Here is a 26,402-nt window from a genome sequence, read left to right on the forward strand (position 1 = left end):
TGTTATAAGCCTCGACATAGAGCGGATGGTCTTTTGAGAAATTCGGTTGCAGCGGTCTACTCGGAATTTGCACGCCATCGGCATATAGCGAGAAGAAATTTATGCCGTAATTTTTAAAATTAAATGGATTTAACTTTCTGTCGCCGTTAAACGCTTTGTTATCGACGAATCCGACTATTACTCGTTTCGGAAGTTGCCCGAGTATCGCGTTATCAATCGATTCTCCTACCACTCCGGCGTGAATCGTGAATGTTTTAACCTCGACTCGCGTCAGAGGATACTTGGCGGTTGTTTTACTCAGCATTCTCGCATGTTCGAGTAACACTGCGGGGCTTATTTTTGCTCTTCTTATGAGTAAACTAGCATCTAGAATGCGTATTTTCGACGTTGAGTTGCTTTCCATGAGGCAAAACGCATCTCTCGAGCGAACGAGTCTCATTCTAACCTCCACTCCGTTAATTAAAAATTTATCCTGATTAAAGACGTCGCATGAAGATGACCTATTAGATCTACCGAACATTCTCCTTGGATGTATCGGGTAGCGCGTCTCACGAGAGCTTGATTGGGATTGTCCGATTCTAATAGCGCGTCCATATAACCGGGTTCGTCCGTGTCCCATAGACAGGAAGTCAGATGGGAAGTTTTTGCCGGTGAAGAATAATTTAACAATGCTTCGATGTACGCGTAGGCGTTGTTTGGGGGTGATACGAGTTTTTGATTGAAGTACACGTCGATCTGGTTGAACATCGAATGTAGTAGATGATTCACAGGGCCTACTTTGTTTCCTCCTGCTCCTCCTCCTCCCACTCCTCCTCCTCCTGCTGTCGATGTTCCAGGACCGGGTAAACTTTCCACTCGCACGCGAAGGCTTAGCATGGTATGCGTGAGATCTAGATAATCTTCTCCGTGCCCGGGTACGACGAATTCTATAGGCGCGTCGTCCGCGAGCGAGGTCACCGGTTTGTAATAAACCCATTGCGAATTCTCGATACTGGTTTGAGTAGGTGGTAAACTGAAAAGATCGAGCTCGCTCTTTAAACACTCGCTCGAGTGGGTATGAAGAAAGGACATATCTCACAAATTTACAAAGTGCCTCGGTTAAGCGAATATATCGGATACGGTGCGCTTTTTCCCGTTATTTCGTCGATGTTTCGTTGCCTTTTTAATTTTGCCCGCTTTCCTCTTCGATGATTTTTTTTTAATCGTTTTTTTCACGCCAATTTTCGATGATTTCTTTTTTTTACCGGCTTGTCTGCGTTTACGAACCGCGCTTCTCCCGGATTTAGCGGTGCGTACGTCGTGCCCTCCGAAAAACCCGGTCGTATTTTCGTGGATGTTTTATATCCCGAGCCCTTCATCAAGTTACTTATATTTTCTTTGGCTTTTCTCTTAAGATTTCCGCCCGATTCCTTGAGCCGCGTTTTGACTGCTTCCCTGAACGGAGTGTTGTTTTCAACATCCTCCATCACGCCAATTCCGGCGCGTAAAGCTTCTTTCCTAACTGCGCGCATTCCCCTGCTTAGATAAGGAAGTACTCTTCTAAATAATCCTCCGAGGAAACTACCGATCCCATGACCGCGCTGAACCGACGAAAATTCGTGGAATTCCGCCTCCCCTGCCCCCACCGTTTTGCATTTCGTAATACTCGTCGTATTCCATGGAGATTTAGTTTTTTCTCAAAGCTTCGTAGACTTTTCACCGCGAATGGCAATTAACGGACGCGTCTAAAGTGTAATGTTGCTATCAGCGTTCCGGATACGAATGGTATTTTTTCTCCACGGTGATCTTTTATATCTATTTCAATTTTATGGAATTTCGTTTGACGCAAAGGAGTATATTGCAAAGTGGAGAAATATTTTACTAAATTCGTTCCGTACGTGTAATTACATCCGGGTATTTCGGTTGGAACGATCCGAAGAAGCGGACTCCGCGTATCGCCGGTTATGTAAGGCTCGCAAATGTCGCAATAAACGTACATTTTATCAGGGGTACCGTGCCATAGACTACAGGGTTCTGCAGTCCAGAAAGATACAGTGCGTCCATCACCGATGGCATAACCGAGTTTCAAAAACGTCGTTAATTCGTCGGAATTAGGTAACTTGTGACGATGAATTGTGCCGGCATCATCGATGTTGATCTTCAATATTTGAAAAATATTAGCTGGTAGATTTATATAATGAACGAGAGTACAGTTGTCGTCACAATCGATGCTTATACGGACATTACCACCCGAACCTTTTCGTAATTCGAAAGTAAAATGCGAATCGCTGCGTCTGCACTCTTTATTAATCGCGTAGATAAGATCCTCTGTATTTTCATAAACTGTCTGTAAGTGCAATTCTTTCACCGTAAACTTATCATCATTTTTCTCATCTTTTTCGCTCTTCAAATCAACAAATCTAATCTTATTATCGTTTCGACGTACGTGAAAAAGACTGGCGGGAAATTGAATCTCGCTAAGCGCGACTTCCCATTCCCCGAATAAATGTATGCCGTGAGATAATTGAGTGGTGAAAGAAGAGCATGTATTTCCCGGGAAATACTTCTTACTGCTATCGCTCGGAAGAACCATAAAAAATTGTTCCTCCTCCATCTTGGAGAAAAGTTAAACTCGAAGCGGGAATCCAACTGTCGAATTTACTAGGATATCCTTGCCAGCTAACTAGCAACTGTTTATTAGCACCGCGTCCTCTGCTTTTTATCACGCGCTCGACGATAAACTCTTCCTCCCTCAAATTTTTTCTGACCCGTGCTAATTCTTGTTCATAAAAAATCCCATCGATGTGTTCACCCGATAAGTCGCACAATTCGTACACGCGGGGTCTTCGCCAATGAAGAACGCAACAAACTCGAAATATTTCCTCGCTCCACCGCGCTTCGTATCCTTTCTCGAAAGTGGCTTTTGCTCTACTGACACGAACGAGATCGTTAACATCGAATTTAGCCTTTTGTTCTACTACTTTCGACGCCACCTTCTCTCCAGCGCCTCTACGCCGCTCCATATTTTCGCGTGCGATGCGAGCATTTTCTCTCGTAACGGTTGCCGGTTGCATTCTGATGGACGAATGACGAGTGTGATTGTAAACGCGCACGATATCTTGCAGCACTTCGATGTAACGCCGCGTATTTTTATGTGTAAAATAGCGCCACATTCGCTCCTTTAACGTTCTATTGAAGCGTTCAACGATGGCGGCTTTGACGTCCGGATTGCGGGTTACTCGATAACGTATGCCTCTTTCTTTTAAAAAATCTTGCATCGGTCGCGCGATAAATTCTTTACCCTTGGTCGGTTTGCAAGTACACGGGTACTCGACCATCGCTTCTCGAGAGAATATTTTGGAAGGCGCTTGTCACGCATTTGCTCGTTTTATCCCGCAACGGTTCTACCCAGACAAATTTACTAAGTACGTCGATAATCACGAGAAGATAAGAAAATCCGTCGTTGTAACTTTTGAGATTACGGAGTTCGATCAAATCGGCCTCCCACAGATCGTCGATATTCGTCACGTTGTAATGCAATCGCGGAAATTTTCGTCTCGACGGACGGTGCAGCGTGTACGCGTCTTGCGATTCGAGCCAGCGAGCTACTTCTTTACGAGAGAAATTCGGTTTAGCGGCACGCGACAAGTTATCCGATGCCGAATATCCCGCATAGTGCGCTGGATCGTAATACAAATTTTCAAGCCTGGTCATTTCAATTCACTCCAATCGAGTAAGCGTCTCTTTCTTGCCTGTCGAGAATCTTTTGCGAAGGTTATAGGGATATCGTCTTTACGAAAACGCGGTGAAAGAAACAATGCGCACCTCGCTCGCTCTTCTTCTTCTTCGGTCTTTCGGCATTTTTGTCCCTTTCTCGTGCGTCGTACTCTTTTCCGCGTCGTCGTCGTCGACGTCGCCGGCGTTGACGTAGAAAGTTTTCTCGGTATTTTCGGAGTGGAACTCGCTTGTGGTGATGATAATATCTTGACAAATGTGGTTGCTAACAATTCCTTATTTCCTACGAGTACAGCCGGGGTGTTTGTCGTACGTAGTAATCGCGCAAACTGACCTCTTCCTATTGCTTTCACGGTTTTTCTCTCTCGCATCGCGTCGTTTATCAGTTCCGTGATATTCGAATCTTTTATAACGTCAATCGATAGTCACGATTCCTTCCTCGTCCCAAGTAATTCTCGCGGGTACTGCTTTATCGATCAAATGTTTCAAAAGTAAACGCGCCTTGGCGCGAAAACTTTTCGGCACCTTTTCTAATATTTTTTCGACGCTTTGCCGTTCGCGCTTACGCAGAGACTCGCCTCGTAGTATATTACTTACTTGCCCGTCAAGATGGGAAAGTTTGCTCAATGGTTGTGATTCGCGCGCTGGTTCCACCATGTCTCCCTCCTGCGCATCTGAATTGTTCTCATCGGCGGTGTTACGCGTCGAATCTTCCTTTTGCGCTTTATCAAAATGGAGATATCTCCAAAGTACTTCTTTATACAATTTCCATTTTTCACTTACATCGCGCGGAGTGGGAGAATTAAGAATTTTGCTCATATCGGAATCGAGCCGCGACAAAGGCGTTCTGGGTGTTTGTACGGAATTTAAATTTTCTCCATGTATCGTCTCCGAATTCTGCCTCATGGAATTTTCCCCGATGCCTATTTCCGTTTGCTGCTGTTGTCGGAGACGATGCTGCATTCTTTCGAGATTTTCCGTGGAAATCAAGACCATCTTTTTTGCCCTTTCCATAATTAGGTTTACTCGATCTCTCTCTCTCTCTCTCTCTCTCTCTCTCGCTGACTATTCTCCGATAATTTTCGAAAATAGGAACGAAAGTATAGGCCCTATGAGATAGGGTAAAAATCCGCCTCGCTGTAGTAATAGCTTTTTCTTACTTTTCCAATTGCCGTCTTTTTTCGCTATGCGACGCAAAGATGCTTTATATTTGCTGAGACGATTTTTTTCAGAACGTTCGAGCGGGACGTTACCCTTGAGAGTATTGAAAACGCACTCGCGGATACAACGAATGAATTTTTCATCCGCCTGACGTAAGAAAGAGGAGCGTTGATTTTTATTCAAATAACACAACGCTTTGAGAAGACAGATATTTTTCTTACCGATCGAACGTTCTGCGATTTTTCTCGCATTAACCGAGGATTCTCTTCTCTTCTTCATCACGAGGAAGTTGCGCGACTGTCGCAAGAGAATGCGAGTACGATACTTTTATACGGAACTACCGGAAAAGGATCTGCGCGATACGTAAACGTAGTTCAGCGTATCATCGGGAAATATGCACGTGCGAAAACGATACTCGTCGGGAGTCGATTGTTTCAGATCGAGCAATAAATATCCGTGAGGTTGAGACGTGGCGTCGTGATACGCTTCCTCGAGGAACTTTGGATCGTTGGGATAGATTTGTCGAGCGAGATGGCGGATTTGCGCGCGATCTCGTGGATTTTTGAAAATCACAAAGTAATTCGCGTTGAGAGATATATCGCGTTGTCCACGGCCCTGATGAAAGAGATTTTGCGTGATGAGAATTACGCTGAGATTCTTATGATGACTTCCCTTGGTAAACAGATCCACGATCGCTTCGCTCGAGGATGATTCCCTCATAAGATCGTCAATTATTATCAATTTCGCGCGCGTTGGATCGCTGGAATAATCTTCCGGACGCGGTAATCCCTCGTGAAATTCGATCGCGGAATCTCGAGTTTCGTATTGAAGTTGCTGATAAGCATCCTGCCATTCGGCGTAATAAAACAAAATTCTCTCAAAGTAGACATCTGCCATAGCGGCTAAATGACGAAGAAATCTCTTTACAAAGATTGTTTTTCCACATCCCGTCGGTCCGCACACGATCGACGTCCACGGATGTTTCCAGCGTACATCCATTTCGCGAAATGAACGCCTTGCGCGTCGTACTTGGATTAATAAACAAATGGAACGAATGGAACACTTGATTTTTTCTCAGAGAAATTTTTGAGATTAGCTTACTCGCGGAAGGGCTCCACCGCGGCGGAGGTGTGCTCGCGCCAGCATCTTTGCGTAACGAGCTCGTACTCGTCCGCGACAAGCCGCGCTCGTACGCTCGTGCGAGCGTCCACCGCGAGAGCACCATCGCTTACGAGCTTGTACGCGGTGCTCCTCGAAAGCTAATTCAAGTCGGAGAAACTTACTCGCGGAAAAAATAATTAAATACTTATTATTACGGACGTAAAAATTTATAACTTTTTCTTTTACAAATTTAAAAATCGTAACTTATGCGATTATAATTTAGGATATTTATAATTTAAAAGATATTTTACAAAGTATTTTAATGATTCTCTATTATAAATTCAAAATATTTTCTATATAAAAAATTAGCGATAAAAGAAAGTTATAGGAAAATTATAGGAAAGTGGGAAAAAATTGGATTTAAAAATTTAATTTTACAAAATTTTTATTATACTTTTTCTTACGATTAGAGAAATAAATATTTTTATTATATTTTTTCTTAATAACTAAACGCAAATTTACATTTTTAATTTTACATTTTCTAATCGAAACCGTATAATATACATATATAATATACACATTTTTCAAATTTCGCATTTTTTTTCTTAAATTTAATACTAAAATAAACTATAACTAAAATAAAAATAATCTTAATTTTTACAAAACATTTATTCCGTATACATATTCTGTATATATTTACATTTGTGGGAGGACGGGGAAAATCCGAGTATTAACCTAACTTAATTTTAAGTAAAATATTATATCGTAAAGCCATAGGGATAAGAAAGAAGATTGTCGATAAATCTGCGTTTTAATAAAACAGGAGCACACGTTTTCACTTCGTTTCGCGTTATTACTTCGTGAAACGCGGTGCGGCGAATTGTTTTAAATCGCAGATTTATCTCTTCCTCCTCCTCTTTTTCTCTATTTAATAATAAATTATAAATACTCTTAAAATTAAGCAGCCTCGAGTTTTCAAAATTCAATTTAATCCCCTTTATCTTACATATTTCATATTTTCGTGCGTCCGGTGTACGTACCATGTACGCGTAAAATTTCGGTCCGCCAGAGACAAACGCCTCGATGAAGCTACCACGCCCGTAACTCTCGAGTTCGTCGGTCATGTCACCCAAAAAATTACCTGTATGCGGTTCGTACTCCTCGGGATCACCGCTGCTCGTATATATACATGAATCCGTATCATAATATACGCGACGATCTAATTTTTCCAAATATTCGTATAATTTTAATCGCGCCTGTGCCGTCGTGTATGCCGCTATCACCACGTTAGTTATCGGTGAAGGTACTACCGCTTCGCTCTTTAACCGCCATGAAACGTATATCGCATCCTCGTTAACGGGCAATACACCGACTATCTCGTGTTCAGGACTCGACAGCAATTCGGCGAAACGCTGAGGGGATCTTATTATTTCTGTATTCGGCAGGTTACTCCGCTGGCCGAATTTCCCCCAAAACGAATTAAGGCAGAGTTTGGCGACGGAGCGTAAGCCGGAATTACGTACGATGTTGTTTTTATCGAGAATGATACCTTCGGTTGCTTCATACTCCCTCAGGTAGCGTTCTTTAGCAATATCGTCGTTGCATTCGCTCGGCCACCCACTCGCCTCTTGTTTCAGTTGTAAAAAAGTATTGATGTATTCGGTAAACAACCCTCCCTGTCGCGTTTCGGGGTTATAACGCGTAGATTTGTACTGCCAAATTTCATCTACCCGCGTCACGAGATATCCTTTTTCGACTGCTTTGCGTAATTCGCAGGACACCCATGTGCCCTCGAACTCACGCTCCGCAGGATCGTCGTGAGTGCACGCGTCGCGAGAAAATGATTCGCAACATGTACGGCAAAGAGCAAATAATAATTTACCGCGCACGCGGTACGGTAGTACAGGGTGGAAGAGATCACGTGGGGGGAGTACTCGGCAACGTACGAGACCCTCGACCGGAGTAAAATTAAAATTTGGCGCGATTCCAATTAAATCGGCGCATTCCTCGCCCACATAAATATCCGGGTGACCAATTGGGAAAACTCCGATCTTGAGTACATACGGGTACAGAGAACATACGTCTACGTACCGTATCTTCTCGGTGCCCGTAACCTCGTATCGAGTCGCGATATTGCCGGTGCGTCCGCCGAAAAATGCATCGCGAGGGTCGAGAGGTGGGATTTGCACCATGGGGTGATTTTCGAGAAATTCTCGCATCTCTCGATTCTCGCGCATTTCTTCGTCGAAAACGCACTCCCATTTTTCTGTTAGGATATATCCTTGACGACGTAATCGCCAAGACGTTGCAACCGTTCGTTCGTAACGCGCGTCAAACGTGTCGTTAAAATTTTCGAGCATTTTATCACGATTTAATGGATAGCAAGACGGGCATCCGTGAAAAAAGCAACCGTGAAATTGCAAGACGTGACGCCGCGTCTCACCCCCATTCTTGCATTCGTAATATCCGTCGACGAGCATGCCTTCCGCTAAACGATACTCGCGTCCGCGTCCCGCATGAATTATCCGATGACCTAAATCACGCTCCTTCAAAATTAATCATTGCATGCCTTTGCGCGACTGGTTATCTTTAAACCTGTATCCACCCGAAGGAATGATTCCTATTTCTCCTTCGCGCAAAAAGTTTTTCCGAAAAACTCTCATGCACGTTGAAGCGATAGTTGTACATTCCTCGAATGGACACACGTTTCCCCGCTGTAAGAATATTTTTCGGAAGGCCATGCATGCTCGGCGAAGGATATCAACATCGGTGCGACAATACTCAAGTATTTCACGTTGGAAATCAAATATTACATTTTTTCCCGACATTTCTGCGTGCCACGCGAGAAAACGTTCGCGTTCCTCTGTTCGCATGGTTTCGGGCGCGTAATAACGAACATCGGGTAATGGACCGACATATGTTTGATTATCGACAGTATTAAATAAGTGCGGAAAGACACCTTTGTCACAAGTATCCGGTAACCCGAAGGCCTTCGGTAATTCTGACAAACGCATTGGCATATAATTAACACTGTCGATAAATTTCGCGCGATTCGCTGTTAGGACCATAATTTTTGTACCGTTTAAAATTACACGAGGTTCTAATCCGGAATAATTTTCTACAATGTGCCAAAGGATAAACTGCGCGTCGAACGATTTCGCGTTATGCGCTATGCAGATAATACGTATAAAATGTTTTGTAGGACGTGTTGCGAATTCGATAAATTGTTTTACCGGATCTTGACGAAAAACAAATTCGCGTATTCCGCACCACTCGCATCGCACCGACAAATCATCTATCTCCGCGCACGAATCGCAAATCTGTTGCGCGACACACAGAGTCGGGACGTGAATTTTTATTTCGGTTCCCTCAAGTGATTGGTCTTGGCGTGTCTCAAAATCATAAAACACGAATGCCACTCGTCCCTTTTTGCATTTCCGCTCACCTGAATTATTCTGCTCGCTCTCTCTCGCAAATACAGAAGAATCCCCGCACTCAACAACGGAGGATCTGTCTTCGCGAGAGAGAGGCTGCATGTAACAAAGATGGTTTACGGGTTTTTGCAAACTGCAGATTTTACAAAAAGAAACGCCGCATTCGTGTTTTTTTGTCGTTTTTACAACCCGCCCGCATCCTTCATAGAGACGAATGGTGTTACAAACGCTCGTCGGAGTTTTACCGTCATACGACTTTGTCGCCCGATGATGTTCGAAGCATACGTTTCCGAAGAACGAACGTTTGCAAGTCTCACACCTAACGAGTTCCACGATTTCGCGTTGATCGCACGGCGGCACGTTGTTACAACGCGAACATTTATTCGAACAGCGGTGACCCTTTTCCTCGCGATACCCGATATTACATGGAATACAATACCCTCCTCTACTCTCCGCGGCTGCTTTTAAATTTAAAATTGGGCTATAATGTCGATGTTGCTCGTGATATATAATATTTAGCCGATATAAAGGTTCGCGTTCTAGAAAGGCGAGTACCATGCTTCCGTCAAATAAGGGTCTCTCGCCGCGTCCAAAAGTAGCAGAATTATAAACAACAATAGCTATCCATCGAGCTAGAAATAAGAAGGGAGGGTGTGCGTCACGGCGGGGCCCGACCACGAACCAGTCGTGAAAACTCGTAATTATTTTGCGAAAAAATACCACCTCAGCCAGGAATCGAACCTGGATCTCCTGCTTACCGGGCAGACATCTTATCCTTTCGACTACCGAGGCATGTGATGATATTTATCGCAAATAACGTGTTTAGAATAACACGTCAACAATACAATGATACATATATATATATATTACAATATACATATATACATGTATTCTTTCGAATTCCCACGACCGGTACTCCAGAGAGATGATGGTCCTATTCTCTCGATGGATGCAGGTCGGACTGCAGCGGCGACACCCTCCAACGCCATTGGCAAATATACAAATAATCCTCCTGGAGCACGACAGGAGAGATTGCATCAAGCATGGCTCGAGCCCCCGAATAAGAAGGGAGGGTGTGCGTCACGGCGGGGCCCGACCACGAACCAGTCGTGAAAACTCGTAATTATTTTGCGAAAAAATACCACCTCAGCCAGGAATCGAACCTGGATCTCCTGCTTACCGGGCAGACATCTTATCCTTTCGACTACCGAGGCATGTGATGATATTTATCGCAAATAACGTGTTTAGAATAACACGTCAACAATACAATGATACATATATATATATATATTACAATATACATATATACATGTATTCTTTCGAATTCCCACGACCGGTACTCCAGAGAGATGATGGTCCTATTCTCTCGATGGATGCAGGTCGGACTGCAGCGGCGACACCCTCCAACGCCATTGGCAAATATACAAATAATCCTCCTGGAGCACGACAGGAGAGATTGCATCAAGCATGGCTCGAGCCCCCGAATAAGAAGGGAGGGTGTGCGTCACGGCGGGGCCCGACCACGAACCAGTCGTGAAAACTCGTAATTATTTTGCGAAAAAATACCACCTCAGCCAGGAATCGAACCTGGATCTCCTGCTTACCGGGCAGACATCTTATCCTTTCGACTACCGAGGCATGTAATGATATTTATCGCAAATAACGTGTTTAGAATAACACGTCAACAATACAATGATACATATATATATATATATTACAATATACATATATACATGTATTCTTTCGAATTCCCACGACCGGTACTCCAGAGAGATGATGGTCCTATTCTCTCGATGGAAGCTATTGTTGTTTATAATTCTGCTATTAGATGCGGCGAGAAAGCGTTGGAAACATTCTATTTCCCGAATCCCGCAACCCTCCGATGGAATGGTGACACCAGCTCTCCTCGTCAAATCCAACGCGAGTTCGCGTTGTAACGAGGAATTCTGATGTCTTACCACATTCCACCGCTCGTGAAGTTCCCCCGCACGCAACGTACCGCGTTCGTGATAAATTTGCGCGGTCACGAGAGAGCGGGGAAAACATAAATTATCGGAATTGGAGATTGATAAAATCGAACGTTTCGCAACGTCTTCCCGTGTGAGTTTATTTGAAACGCGTCCGCGACCTCTGGGTGCCGCGACATTGAAAACGCGTACGTTAAAATCACGCGCGATATCGAGACCTCCGGCACTTTGCGCTACTGAACTCACGAGGCGCCAAATGTCCTCGCGAGTTAAGTCGCGTGCCGGTCGAAACGATAATCCCGCCGGCCCGTGCGTTAAATCCTCCGAATCGAATGAAAATCCCACGTAATCGTGCGGTTCGGAGGTATGTAACGCGTAGGCATGAATTTCGGCGAACGCGTTTTCAAGCCAGTTATAAACACCGGCTCCTTCGGGTAGCGGACGCAAACGGAATATCGCCTCTCTTCCCAATATTGCAAAATTTCTAAACCGGCGCGAATTTTCCCCGATTAATATTAAATGATTAAAATTTCTAACCTCCCCGCCACGTGCTTGTTCTCTTTCCTCCTCTTCCACTTGTCCTCCTTCTTCCTCCTCCTCTTCCACTTGTCCTCCTTCCTCAGCCGCCGCCTCCTCCTCCTCCTCCTCCTCTTCCTCTTCCTCTTCTCTTTCTTCGCTTGCTATTTCCTGCTCCTCTCCCTCCTCCAAATTTTCTTGAGCAGTAAGTCCTCCTCCACGCTGCGGCTCTTCGATGTTCGCATCTGTACAAAAGTTACAAAAATTAGAATTTTGTAGAAAATACTTTAAGTTTGCTTAGAATATTATGTTCGTATTTAATTTGATAAACATACATGTTTTTCTGAGGTAACGTCTTTTATCGTCGGCTCCTTCTCACGTAGAGAATAGGACTGGGAGGTATTCCTATTAAAAATTCAATAATTTAAAATTAAATACGAACATAAATCGAGAAATTAAGAGAAATTAAGGAAAGGAATATATACCAGGCGGTGTTTCTCTAATTTCCTCTTCGCTTTGTTCAGATTCTTCTTCACGTTCCTCCATCTCCTCTTCCTCCCCCTCTTCTTCCTCCTCGTCCTCCCTCTCCTCTTCCTCTTCTTCTTCCTGCTCTTCTTCCTGCTCTTCTTCTTCTTCCTGCACTTCTTCTTCTTCCCCTTCTTCCTCGCTCCAGATTCTCTCCTCTGGGATTATAGGGGAGTACATATGTTCGTATTCTAGGAAAAATATATCGTAAATTTTTATTTTTGATATTAATATTATGTCCTTTGATTAATAAAAATATTATGTACTTTAATTAATTAATATTTTTTCTCTAACAATTTACCAGGTGAAAACACACGTCGATCGGGAGTACTTACTGCCGTATCTAAAAACAGAGTTGTATTAAGATTTTCTACCTTTTATCATTGTTTTAAAGATTATTTATTTAAAATGTAAACCTACCAGATGATAATTGAATAATTTCCGGAAGCGCCTCTTCCTCCTCCTCCTCCTCCTCCTCCAATTCCTGTGTAGGTAAAATACGAGCCCTTCCTAAAAACATTTAATATTTTAATCTTAGAAAATGGTAAAAATTACATTTTAACATTCTTCTTGGCTAGTTTTTAGCGAAATTACTTACGTGCTGGTCCTGCTTCTGGCTCGTCCTCCGCGCGTCGTCTCCGAATCTGGGTGAGCGGATACACTATCGCCGTGGCTTTTTGACGCGTATTTCTTACTACAATTTATTATTAAAAATTAGCTAAATCGCTAGTTCGATATATGAGTTACTTTTATAAAAATAATAAAGTCACTTACCATTGCGGAGGTGAGAGAGGAGATTTTGGATGTGACCACCCACATCCTCCTCCTCGTGTCCAACCGCACGTCGCGTTTCAATTACTTCTCCGGCAATCCGGAGTAAACGCGCGTCGGTACCAAAATATCCTAGCTGATACAATACTCCCAATATTATATCAGAACATTCGCAGGAAAAACATGTGAAAAGCAGATAGTTGGCATCAAGCGAAACGTTAGATATTTGAGATAAAAATTTCTCCGCGTTTATGCGAATATCCAACATTGATGCTAACTTTATGCTTCTTTTAATCACTTCACTGCTCATTTTTCGCACCTTTATTCACGTAAAATAAGCCGAAACTTTTAAAACTCGCGTGACGAAACCGAGATGAAGCACGAAAGAATTCAACTCAGAAATAGTTTTAGATAGCGCAAAACGCACTATATATAGGGAAAATCTTTTCCAAAAGATATTTATAAAAAATTGTAGAATTATCCTGTAGTTTCGAGAGGGTGAGGGGTAGGAATGCTATCTCAGCCCAGGTAATAAATCATTTTTTCTTGAAAAATTTATATTACTTGTAGCTTGACCCTTTTTCGATTTCACTTTTTTTTTTGTTTACTAACGGCGTATAAACGGCGCCAGATATATAGCACGTCCAAATAAATAGTTATTTAAATTTTTCGGAAGGAAAGTTCTCGCTTCTTCAAACATTTAACAAATTAAACATTAACAAATTTTAAACATTTATAAAATATTTCTTACTCGTACTTCTATTATATATTTCGATACTTTCTTCTTCTTCTTGAAATAGTTTCTGCATTTTACGATGATTTATGATGATTTTACGATGATTTTTAAATTTTCTCATCTAATACCCTGACACGTTCGAACGTAATCGAACCTGTAATATTCGCTTTATTCGAGAAAATTCTTTCCTTGAAAAAGAGCAACGTAAAATTATAGTTTATTCGAATGTTCAATAATTTATTTATTTAAAATTTTTCTCATCCTCCCCATCCTTTCCTTGAAAAAAAAAGCAGAGACAAAGCGAAAATACGCGTTTCTTCTAGAATCTTCTAGAATCGGTTTAACTGTATATTATTTAAAAATCGTATTTTTTTTATTTATTTCAAAGGAGGGGATGATGCGATATAGGTAGGTAATATACCGCTACACTGCTTCACTCGAGTAACGACATTCGAAGCGTCTACTTCGAAAATATCCCTCCGAGTTTTCGTTTGTTAAAAGTGGACATTTTGTTCAAAATTCTCTCATCGAGTAATATGGCTGGACAACAAGAAGTTGCGAATCCCACTAAACTAGAAAATATTCGCAAGATATTTAAGAACTGTGTGCAAAATGTGGAACAAAATTTGCTGCTTTCTACGACGTACCCTCTCAATACCTCTCATACGAAGAAATTATACGTGGGATTACAATTATCTAAAGAAAAGATCTTCGAGCCTGTCGTTAAATTGAGTGGTAATTGTGCAGAAGGAATCAGCTTTGATCAAAACACGTGGCAGCAATTTCAAGACAGTATTCGGTACATGAGCGCATACTTTAACGGAAGTAGCAAAAGCAAAGTAAATCCCATCACATTTGCAAACATATTCATCAACTTCACCTCTGCCTACGGTGCGAAAGCTGTATTGGTGACGTATAAGGAAAATGAAAATTTTCCTAAAGAAAACAATACCGGAAATACGCAAGCAGACTCGAAAACGGTGGAACAACCTCCGTCGAAAAAAAGGAAAACTTATTCCGTTGCAGTTGTAATGCAACAAGCTACTTTTCAAGGGATGGAGAATATCGTCAAATGTGTCGATGCTCGTATAAACCATCTAGCATCCGTCGTCGATACTGTTAACGAGTGCGCACGTTATTTGATCAAGGAGATAGAACTATGTCTACCTAACAATTACATCGACGCCGATATCATCAAACTCACCGTCCGAGGCAACCAAAAGGATATCGAACTTGTTGTGAGAACGCAAATAAATAATTTACCATTTTTGGATACATATTTTGATATTGTATTTTTAGAATTAATTACATTAAAATTTAATGAAATTACTACTATAATTTTATTGAATCGTGAGTTATAATTTTTATATAATATTCGTATATTTAATTTTGTAACAAGAAGAATAACTCTGTAACAAAACATATTCATATATGCGAAAAATAAATTCGACTTATACTTGGTAACATAAATTCAAATTTACGTCGTTTCTTTATCTCTCCCTTTATCCTAAATTTTTCACAACTCTTCCTTTTTGAAAGTCATTTACGCGGGCCTGCGCGAGCGTGTTTTTCTATTGTCTTCTAGTACCTCTATGCTTTCCTGACCCACGCGTTTCTCTCTCTCTCTCCCTTCAGTATGCATAGTTATCGTTACGTCGAAAGAAAATTTTTCAGCCCGCGTGTTTGTGGATAGGATAAAATCCTCGTATAACTCTAAGTTCGTCGTCGTCGTCGTCATCAGAAACCTTTAGTGTGAACCTGTCCGTTCTCGTTTTCCTCCTCCCAAATACCGTACGACCTGGTAAATAATAGTTATTACACACCGAAAATCGCATGTCTTCAAAACCTATATCCACTCGTAACCTATATTTCCCCCATACAAAAAATGTCAAACGAGTCGAGAAATTTATCTAAATTCACCGACTATGAGACGCCGAGAAACCTTTCGCCCTAAGAAAAACGTGATTCTTCATATCCCGTATACAACCAGTAAATTCCACAAAAAATCGGTTTTCTTCTCTTCGCTCCATCCTACGTGAACAAAAAATCGTATTCCATTCTCGACAAGTATATTCCTTTTACAGACCCGCCATATTTCTTTTCGCAGTCGCCATTTTGTTTTCGGACTCCGATCGGTCCCAGACGCTTTCTCACCCTTCCCCTACCTCGTCTAGCATTTCGACAACCAATCGCACACATGGGGCACTATGGGTAGAGCCAATCACGCGTCTGGCAGCCATGGAGCCAACCAATCAGAACGCTCACACTAATTACCTAATTATCATCACTCATCCCCACCGACCAATCAGAACGCTCCATTTCCACGTGGCTGCCAGTTTTTGACCGTCGGGGGCCACGCCCCTGGCGCCAGTGGAAAGGTGGTGGAGGTTTGTTTTGACGCGCCATAGTGCCCCCCTTACTACTCCCGTCTATTATCGCTCGAGAATATCATAAGGGAATTGCGAGAACACAGCTAACGGAAGGACAACATTTTCCATATAAAATTAGTATAGGAAATTGGCGCACTATCCAGAAATATGTGACTATAAACGCGTACTATGATAAAACAGATATCTACACGATCTTCCGATTTCCAGTAATCGCTTTTCCGACATTCAAATTAATAAAATCAATACCATCCCCGATACGAATATTTTTTTCATTCATACGGGTAAATCACGCCTTAATAGTAGTAGATAAAGAAAACCATCATTATATATTATTATGGAAGAACGTGAACTAAATGCGTGCGTGCAAAACAATCAAACTTACATGTGCGAACGAAATTTTCCCCTATCACATAGGACATGCATCATGCGTAATCAAGTGTAAATTTATATAAACGCGCCCGAACAACTCCAGAATTGCGAACAAGGACGTATAATTTCCGATACCTCATTATAGTTAACGCTAATGGAACCACAAGCATGGCTATATTCCGCATAAGTAAACTAAAAAATAGAAATTCAATGTGATAAGTCGGAAGCAAGAAAACTAGAAATAAATGGTATAGATAAAATTAAACGGCGATTGTAAATTAACGATGTCGGAAATAACGATAGTCACGCGACGACTGATAATAACTCGCTATGTACGAGCACATTTATCGGAATACAATTTAACGTTAATATCAAAGGACATCAAAACATCTCACAGAAAAAATAAAACTGCGACCGATAGTAAAAGACCCGTTAGAAACAAAATTAAGCACAAAAATAGATGAATTAAATAAGCAATTAAATGAGGAGCCAAACGTGTTCCAAAACGCACATTTTACCCCGTTGCTTTCAGCGGAATATTAATAATTATAATTGTAATAGGAATAATAAGTGTAATTATAAGAAAAAAAGCAAAAAATGTAAATAAAAATAGCGAACTGCGCAAAAGAAACGAAAGTTCACGATTTTAAAATTTTATAAATGTATTGGATTGAATTGTAATGCGAAAAACTCCGTTTTTCTTTCCTAGCGAGGGAGGGATGTTGTAGCCCGAATTACTTCTTATATTATTTTTGCCACTTATCATATTATATCTTATTCTCACAATCATTCTCGAATCTCGGAATACTCGGTGCTACAGAAAAGTCGGCCGGAAATGCAAGCATGCAAAAGCAAGTCCGCAAATTCCAAAGCAGAGCGCGAACAAGGAATTTGCGAGAGTGCACCATTTTGGTCATATATGGTCTGATTTAGAATTATAACGCGACATTATCAGAATACTATAACAACGGCCTCTAAATCACCAAGAGCGGGCAGTCACAATACATAACAGGGCAGTTGTACTTCGTCACGGTCAGTCGTTATCAGTAATAGCGAGAGTTTCATACGAAACATTGTCAAGAAGTCGTACCAATAAATCAGCTACTTAACAAAAGTGTAATAATATTTGAGTAATAATATTTGACCAGAAGAACCTTCCATTTTCGATCCTGCTCGGAGTTCTAACTCTTAAGACTCGGCGAACCTGACATTCCCTAATTACAATCTTGTAATCCAATCCGAGCTACAACATTTTAGTGGCAGCGGCAGGATTGTCGACACTATCCCCACAATTCATACAATCTGAGAGGATAATCGCTAACCGAGCCAGCAGAAATCGAGGGTAAGCCCTAGCAGATAAAACGGTCAGAAAGAGAAAAACTTTCTGGCAACTTTCATAAGATCTGCATCCATCGAGAGAATAGAACCATCATCTCTCTGGAGTACCGGTCGTGGGGATTTGAGAAAATATACATATATATATATATATATATATATATATATATATTGTAATATATGTATATGTGTGTATGTCATTGTATTGTTGACTTGTTGTTCTAAACACGTTATTGCGATAAATATCATCACATATCTCGGTAGTCGAAAGGATAAGATGCCTGCCGGTAAGCAGGAGATCCAGATTCGATTCTTGGCTAAGGTGGTATTTTTTCGCAAAAATAATTATGAGTTTTCACGACTGGTTCGTGGTCGGGCCCCGTCGTGACGCACACCCTCCCTTCTTATTTGGGACCTGCAATATTAGACCCCAAGACTGCAGACAGAAGAAAAAACTTTCTCGAAATACAAGACTTCTGGAAAATAGGCGGACGGAAAAGGCTCCGTTAGAAAATAACAAGCCTACAATAGAAAGAGTACAAAAAGAAAAGCTGAGTGCCGACCTAGGACAACCCTACAGCTATCAGCAGCAGCAGAGCAGCGAGTCAGCATCGCCCAACGTATATCGACACCAGTCGCCAAGGACACTCGGTAGAGCAGCTAGCGAGCGCATATCAGCGGCATCGGAGAAGACACCGACCTATGACAACAACACGCGACAACGAAGCAGCATGAAGCTAGCAGCGATACTGTAAGTGAAAAAAAATCGTATCACAGTAAAAAATTGTATAAGCAAGCAATAGCATTCATGTCGGACGGCAAAATAAATAGAAACCGACTCCTTAGAAATATATCGTGGTTACACGACGAGCGAACAAAGAGCGCGAAGTCTTGTCACTTTCGTGCGTGTAGTCCAAGAAGCCGTACGCGATATCCGTGTTAGCGTGCGTCGAAATTTAGAAACACGACACTCAGATGAGAGCTCACCTGAGCCGGTGCTCCATCCACACATAATTATCGAGCGAGTATTTACGTTCAATGACATAGACGAGAGCCTAATACCGGACTGTGGACGAACACAGACTGCATCCCAGAACGAAACGTTCTGAAGGAAACGAGAGCCAAAATTCACAACGGAGAGAGTTCTCGCTAACATCTTACGACGATAGCGTTTTTCGATCCGAAAGAATATTATACGGCTCCGCGTAACCTCGAGCATAGAAACAATGACGATGATGATGAAAGAGAAATAAAACGAAAATATACTGCAGAAGAAAAGCGACAAATACTTTATGAATATCATGATGCGTCGTCAGGGGGGCATCAAGGCGTCGCACGAACTCTGAATCGAATTAAACTATTACATAATTAGCGCGATATAACGCGCGACGTGGAGAATTATATTAATAAATGCGAATTCTGTCAGAGAAATAAATTAAATCAAAAAACCAAACTGCCATTGTCATTATCGACACGCCAAAAAAACCGTTTAAAAAATGTGCGCTTGATATGTGGGACTACTACTCATTACGAACGCCGGAAATAAATATATCTTAACTTTTCAAGACAATTTAACGAAATTTAGTAAAACGATTCCGATAGAGAATCAAGAAACAAATATGGTGGCAAAAGCCTTTTACCAAAATAGTTATCGAACACGGGATTCCTGAAAAGATTTTAATTGATTAAGACAAGACAATTTCATGAGTATAAATATTTAAAAATACATGCAAGTTGAAGATCGAGAAGATTCAAACAACAGCCTATCTCCCCGAAAGTAATGGAGCATTAGAACGTTCACACAGAACTTTGGCAGAATATCTTCGACATTACATAAATGAGACCCAAACAAATTTAGACGAATGGTTACCCTATGCAATTTGCGTATAATACAACACTATACACAGCGACGGGATTCACATTTGAATTAATTTACGGGCGGAATTACTGACAGCCCTGACCCTGAAATCGACGAAGATAATTTATTCGTATGACGATTATGAAAAGTTACGAGAGAAGAACGCACGAAGATCCGTGCAACGAACCAAGTAGCGAGAGAATGTGTAAAACAAGAAAAGATAAAATCGAAACAATACTACGACTGAAACACGAGGATGAAAACATTCCAAATAGGTGAACAGGTTCTACTGTACGATGAGACAGTTAGACGAGGACGCTCAAAGAAAGCGCAATAGATCGAACCGTACATAATTATCGAAAAATTGTCCGAAGTAAATTATAAAATAAAAATGGGCCGCCATACGATAACCGTGCATGCAAATCGAATGAATGCATTCGCGAAAAACTAAATCTAATAAAACTAATAAACTAATAAATAAACTAATAACTAAAACTAATAAATAAAAAATAGAAAATAAAAAAGACTCACCAAAATTTAGTTCCGAAAAAGCGCCCTGAGAATATCCAAAAATAGACACTAGGAATAACTTACGCACTACACAAAAAAAACTAGCACTAAAACACTACAAAAAACAAGCGAAAAATTAAAGTAACTATGGAATAGTTAATCCCGAGTTAATTAAGAGAGGAGAGATTTTCAAACTCCTCCTCCTCCGGAAAATCAATTAATAAGCCTTCACTAGGAACCATAGCCTCCTCCGAAAAATCAATGGGCCCGGGAGAAATAAAAAAACGGACAGATTCCGATGACGCGAACTGGGCATCATCGTCCGTTTCACCACCAAAAAAACTCAGAATCCTCTCCGATGCCCATAAAAGGGTATCTGTGGGCAAAAAACTTGGTGGTATCGGGGTATCACCGCGTTCAATGTCGTAACGCAAATAGTCTGTTACATTTCCGTGAAGGAAACCCCCGCGAAACATAATGAAATATTCGCGCCAAACATTTTCTTCCCCAGAATCCTTCCCCAGAGATACGATAGCACTCCTAGCACTATCCGAAACATAGGATATCGTATCTGTGTCAGGGCGTTTTCCACGAGACCTAGCGCGTCCCGTTTGCGCGGGAAGGCGCGCTTCCTGTGTCAAGACGTTTTCCGCGATTCCGATCCGGTGCGGGGTTCGAACATATACATACACATACACGTACCTGGGTGAACAAATCGCCTAGCAATTGTATCAACTCCCTTCTTCTTTCAATCGATGTCGACGTATTCCTTTCTCTTCCTCTCCTCTTCGCACGCAGTCAACGAGACGGTGAGGGATTTCCTCCCGAACTTGCGATGGGCGCAAAGAAGCTGTTCGTCGTCGTCGTCGTCGTCGTTGAACACGTCGTAGAAGCTGGTTTCGTGAAAGTTCACCGAGTACTCCTGACGTCTGCTGATTTTGATCGGTTTCTCCTTTTTGTAAAGCACCTCTAATTGCAGATTGTATGCTATCCCTCGATAGTGATGGCATACGCACGCTTCTATTAACCTTTCGGGCGAAACCCAACGCTGAGGCGGAAATCGGCGGTCGCGCCTCTTTATAGCCTCTGATTAGAAGCGCATTGTCTTCTCAAGACGTATTCCGTGATATTGACCGACGGATGTGCCGTTGTGTTTCGCAACGGGGAAGATGTTAGTTCGTCCAGCGAATGACATCGGTACATCTCGTCGTCGTCGATCATTCGCGTCTCGCTGACATCGAGTTAGCACTTTGATGGTTCTCGCCATCGTAAACACGACACAAAACACGACACAAAAGGTATTACTCGAGAATCACTTTGATTGACACGCTAAACCGCGACGTTTTAACCGCGAAAAACGCCCGGACATAGGAAGCGCGCCTTCCCGTCGTCGCAAAGACGGAACGCGTTAGACATCGCGGAAAACGCCTAGACACAGAAAGCGCGCTTTCCCGTCGCCGCGAAAAAAACTTAACGCGCTAGATATCATGGATACATTAATAAATATATTAATAAATATATTAACAAGTATATTAATAAATATATTATTAAATATATTATTAAATATATTATTAAATATATTAATAAATATATTAATAAATATATTAATAAATATATATGTATAAAATATGGTTAAAAAAAATATGAATCACCATTAATACGCATCGTTGTTGCGGCGATTAACTAATCGCGAGAGGCGGAGTTCCCTTTCCTTTCCTCGTTTATATGTCGTAGATACGGATCGGTGACGCGCCGGAAGTTTTCAATTTGCGATACCGTGGGCGAAGAGAGGTGAGAGTCGCGCGAGGAGGAAATCGTCGTAGGAGTGTGAATGATAACGAGAGAATATTTTATTAGGAATGTAAAAAGGGAGAAGAGGTAAAGAGTGATGAGAAAAAAAGGATATCTAGATGATTTCGCGACGTGTTTTTTCCGCGCTCGCTACGCGCGGCTACTGAATGCCCGCAATGGCGATAGGAGATTCGTCTATCGTTTACTTTATCGTTCTTTATTTTTTCTATTCTATCGCTATTTATGTTTTTACTTTTTGTTCTCTATTATTTATCCTCGTTCGGTGAGAATGATCTCGTTATCGAGCAATAGAGAATAGAAACTAATAAAAAAAAACTGTTATCGTAATCGCGGTTGAAATTTTCGGTTCCTGTATGTAGAGTTATAGAGATGGATACGTTTTTTTATAACGCGAGTAAAGCGCGAGAAGAGTAGGAGAGCGAACTATCTTTGTTGTGGTTGGAGTTAGCGAGTCGTTAGAGATAGAAGCGCGCGATAGAACGAGAGTAAAAAAATAAGACTTCGCGTAGAACTAAGCACGATCTAAGCGATTAATGAAAGGTCAGAGCGATTCATCGCATCGGCCTCTGCCCCTTGCGATCGATAGCGACATCGATCGAGCGGCTCGCGCGTATTTCGGTCGGCGACGCGCAGTGTCGATTCGACTTCCGCCTCGCGTGATGACGCCCGCGCGTGGGATCACCGTAGTCGCATGCGCGATAGCCATTATCGCGGCGATTCGCGATTCCGCCGCTGATAGCGACTTCACTGCCGATAACAACGAGGAGGAGATTCCATTTTTGCAAACCTACCTGCAAAGATACCTGGACGGCGATAACGTGCAGACGATATCCGACAACGCGACGTTGGCTCTGAGACACGCGATCGCGCTTTTCCGGAGTATCACCGTATATCTGGTTCTTAACGAGGCTACGTTGGAAATGCATAAACCGCGATGTGGCGTCAAAAATATATCGAGTTTTGACTTGGACAAGTCTCCGAGGAAATGGGCGAAGACGCGCCTCGCTTGGAACTTTCATCTGGCGAGCGAGAGCGTTCTACGAGTCACCGAGGTCGCGTTCGAGATGTGGGCGGCGAATTTCGTCGTTGACGTTCGAGCGCGATTCGATGAATCCCGATATCGTGCTATCGTTCGGAAGGGTTTTCACACGTTCGTAGATCCTCGACATCGAGGTAGCCGAATATGTCCGTCGTTGTTGGACAGACCAAGAAAGTGCTAGTTCACACTTTTTTTATCGTCCGAAGTGTCGGAGGTGCACGTGGATAACGCGGAGAAGTGGCACATCAAGCTGACCGCTAATCGTAACGATACGATTCATCTACTGCATACGTTGACGCACGAGATCAGCCACGCGTTAGGATTATATCACAGTCCTCAGAAAAATTCGATAAAGTACGCCTTCGTTCCCTCTAAGACTTTTCCCGTGCGATTGAGCGAGGCGGATTTTCTCGGCATTCAGAATTTATACAATTTAAGGAATAAGAGCGAAGTCTTGAGACCAGCGACGACGACCGTAGCGACAATCACGATCGCGACGCGCGACACAGGCGATTCCGTGGATCTGTGCGCGTTGCGACGCATCGACGCGGTGTTGGTGTTAGAAAATAGAATGTATGTGGCGTATTGACTTATGGTCAGTCGACTTAAATGAAAAATCTTACAGCAGATTGTTGTACTGACGGACTATCTGCGTTTTCTTCCCGATAATTTTACGCGTTTGGCGGGCGCGTATCGACGACTCGAGCTAACTCGTATTGTTCGTAGACGATACGATTTACATGGCAGAATATTCGAGTTTCGAGCTGGTACCGTTTCGAGTTGGTCGAGGAAACTGAAGAATATGAATCTTCCTCCTAACGCGAAAATCAACGCTGTAGTTAATACTAACGCGAACATTCGCGACTTACAACGACGAGATCAACGAGATGGCCGAGATCGACGATTGCTCGATGATAGCTGTCAGACATAACTCGTTGCACGCGACATTGCCGGGGATTCCACCCGCCGTAACGTCTGCTATTTCGATACATCGACGGTAATCTGTACTTTCTTGTTAAATGACAGTTCTTCAAGTACAACGAATTTACCAAAAGTGTAATTATGGCTGGTAAATTCGACCCGGAGATTTTTGATATCGTGTGTCCACAACCATCGATCGAGTCCCTGCGTCATTACGTGCGTAACAACGCGCTCTGTCTGAGCAATGATTACTACGATGCGAGAGACAGAACTATACGGTGTTTAGCCGCACCGAGAACTGATACCGACGCCGCGAGCAAGAGCTACGCGTTTCGAAACGCTGAGACGAGGATCTCCGAGACGAGCGAACTCTCGACGAGCATCCGAGCGTTGCTGTCGGAGACGAGCGAGAGCAGCGGCCAGGTCGATCGGCGAATTGGAGGCATCTATGACGCGCGTAGCCAGATTGTTTCTAAAGTATGACACGCAGATCGCGAGATTTCAGAGCAGATTATCGCGCGTGCTAGATTCGTCACCTGCGAAGGCTTGATGTCCGTGAACAAATTCGGAAAGTCTCTTCTGGAGAGGCAGCGCGACGTCGATGATTGTTCAACGATCGCATCTCTGCGAGCGTACATGCGTCGCGCTCTGTCTGAATCTGGACGACTACGATGTCAACAGATGCAAGATACGTCTACAGATGCGCCGATCGACGACGCTGACGCGACGACCAAGGGTTACGTCGACGACGCGCTTCGCGAAAGGAGCGAGGAGTCGAAAGCTCTAACGAACAAGCTACGAAAACAGCTGGAAGATGCGAACAAGCGAAATCGGAATATTATCTTACAGTATTACGTGAGAACCGAAGCGGACGTTCTGCGACACTTCGAAAAAAATAGGAAGGCCTCACTCGTCGATCACGACAAACGAATAGGAGAAACGAATAGGAGAGATGTGATGGAACGAGTGCTCGAAAAGCGGGACGAATTGCAAGAGAGATCTGAGCGAGACCCAAAAGATTGTTGACGCTTAAGAGAAACGAACGCAGAATCTAGAGGAATCTCTGCGACAGATCGAGGAGAGAAGAGAGGCTTCGCTCGTCGATCTCAATAAACGAATAAGGGAAATGGAACGAGCACTCGATAAACGGAACGAACAACGAGGTAGAGATCTGTCCATGTTCCAACGTGCGCTAGGATGAGCGCACGAAAAACAGGACGAACTGCGAGCTACAGACTCGAGCGAGATCCGAAGGGTCATCGAAACGCTCGGCGACGCTCAGGAGAAAGGAACGCGGAACTTAGAGAAATCACTGCGAAATCTAAAGGAATCCTTGCGAAACAAGCTCGACGCGTCGTCGACGAGCCGCGAGAGGATCTCGACAGACGTGGAGAATCTCGCGCGTAGCGTATAGATCTGAGCATCGCGAGAGAATTGACGGACAAAGCGATAACGAGAGAGACAAGACGCTGGCCTCGTTGAACGTGGATAAAATGGTGACTAGAGAAACGATAAACAAATTACTAGTCGCGCTAAAAACGGATATTCCAAATACCATGAAACACGCGATTAACGAGGAACAGAAGCAAACGCATGAAGCGACGAGCACGAATAAAACTAGCGCGAATCGCGCCTCTTTCTCGTAAATCAGCGATGAGCGTCGAGAAGAGGAGACTCGTCAAGGAGCTTCACGCACCCGCGCGAAGAAACTTCCCGCGTCGTCGCATCGTGGTGCGCGGTTACAACGACCTGTGGCAGGCCGATGTCGTTGAGATGCGTTCGTACGCGCGATGAAACAAAGGCTACAACTACGTGATGACGGTTATCGACGTGTTGAGCAAGTACGCGTGGGCGGTGCCGCTGAAGAGCAAGAGCAGAAGCGAGATAGCCGCGGCGTTGTTCAAGATATTTCGCGACGACACTCGACATCCGCGAAATCTACAAACGGACAAAGGCAAAGAGTTCTACAACGCCTCCATAAAAGCGGTTACTGGCAGATATACGTTACTACTCGACATACTCGGTGATGAAGGCGGCGGTTGTGGAACGATTTAATCGCATGCTCAAGAACATGTGGAAGCTCTTCACGCTCAACGGATCGTACAGATGGCTCGACGCTCTACCGCGTTTAATCTCGGAGTATAACAACCGCGCGCATCGAACGATCGGAATGCAATCGGCGGACGTAACTCCCGTCGTTGCCAAGAGACTTCTCTCCACGATATACAGTCACTTGATCGCAG

At 42.9% G+C, this 26,402-nt stretch overlaps 4 protein-coding genes across 6 annotated transcripts in view; 2 read left to right on the plus strand and 2 right to left on the minus strand.

Annotated features, from left to right (window-relative positions):
* LOC105433428 (galectin-8) overlaps positions 1–26,402 on the plus strand; it is a 420,969-nt gene that overhangs the window by 301,362 nt on the left and 93,205 nt on the right. The window lies entirely within an intron of this gene.
* Positions 5,203–5,874, minus strand: LOC148936039 (uncharacterized). Its single transcript, XM_089079013.1, has one exon. It carries the CDS (start codon positions 5,872–5,874, stop codon positions 5,203–5,205), a length of 672 nt encoding a protein of 223 aa, XP_088935139.1.
* LOC148936040 (uncharacterized) lies at positions 11,687–13,321 on the minus strand. Its single transcript, XM_089079017.1, has 3 exons — positions 12,839–13,321; positions 12,720–12,761; positions 11,687–12,609 (listed from the first exon to the last, which is right to left on the minus strand). The coding sequence occupies exons 1-3, from the start codon at positions 12,936–12,938 to the stop codon at positions 12,359–12,361; spliced, it is 393 nt and encodes a 130-aa protein (XP_088935143.1). The 5' UTR covers positions 12,939–13,321; the 3' UTR covers positions 11,687–12,358.
* Positions 14,213–16,091, plus strand: LOC148936041 (uncharacterized). Its single transcript, XM_089079012.1, has one exon. It carries the CDS (start codon positions 14,462–14,464, stop codon positions 15,284–15,286), a length of 825 nt encoding a protein of 274 aa, XP_088935138.1. The 5' UTR covers positions 14,213–14,461; the 3' UTR covers positions 15,287–16,091.

This window comes from Pogonomyrmex barbatus, unplaced genomic scaffold, assembly GCF_055798465.1.
Source record: "Pogonomyrmex barbatus isolate J1 unplaced genomic scaffold, ASM5579846v1 scaffold3, whole genome shotgun sequence".
Classification (NCBI taxonomy): domain Eukaryota; kingdom Metazoa; phylum Arthropoda; class Insecta; order Hymenoptera; family Formicidae; genus Pogonomyrmex; species Pogonomyrmex barbatus.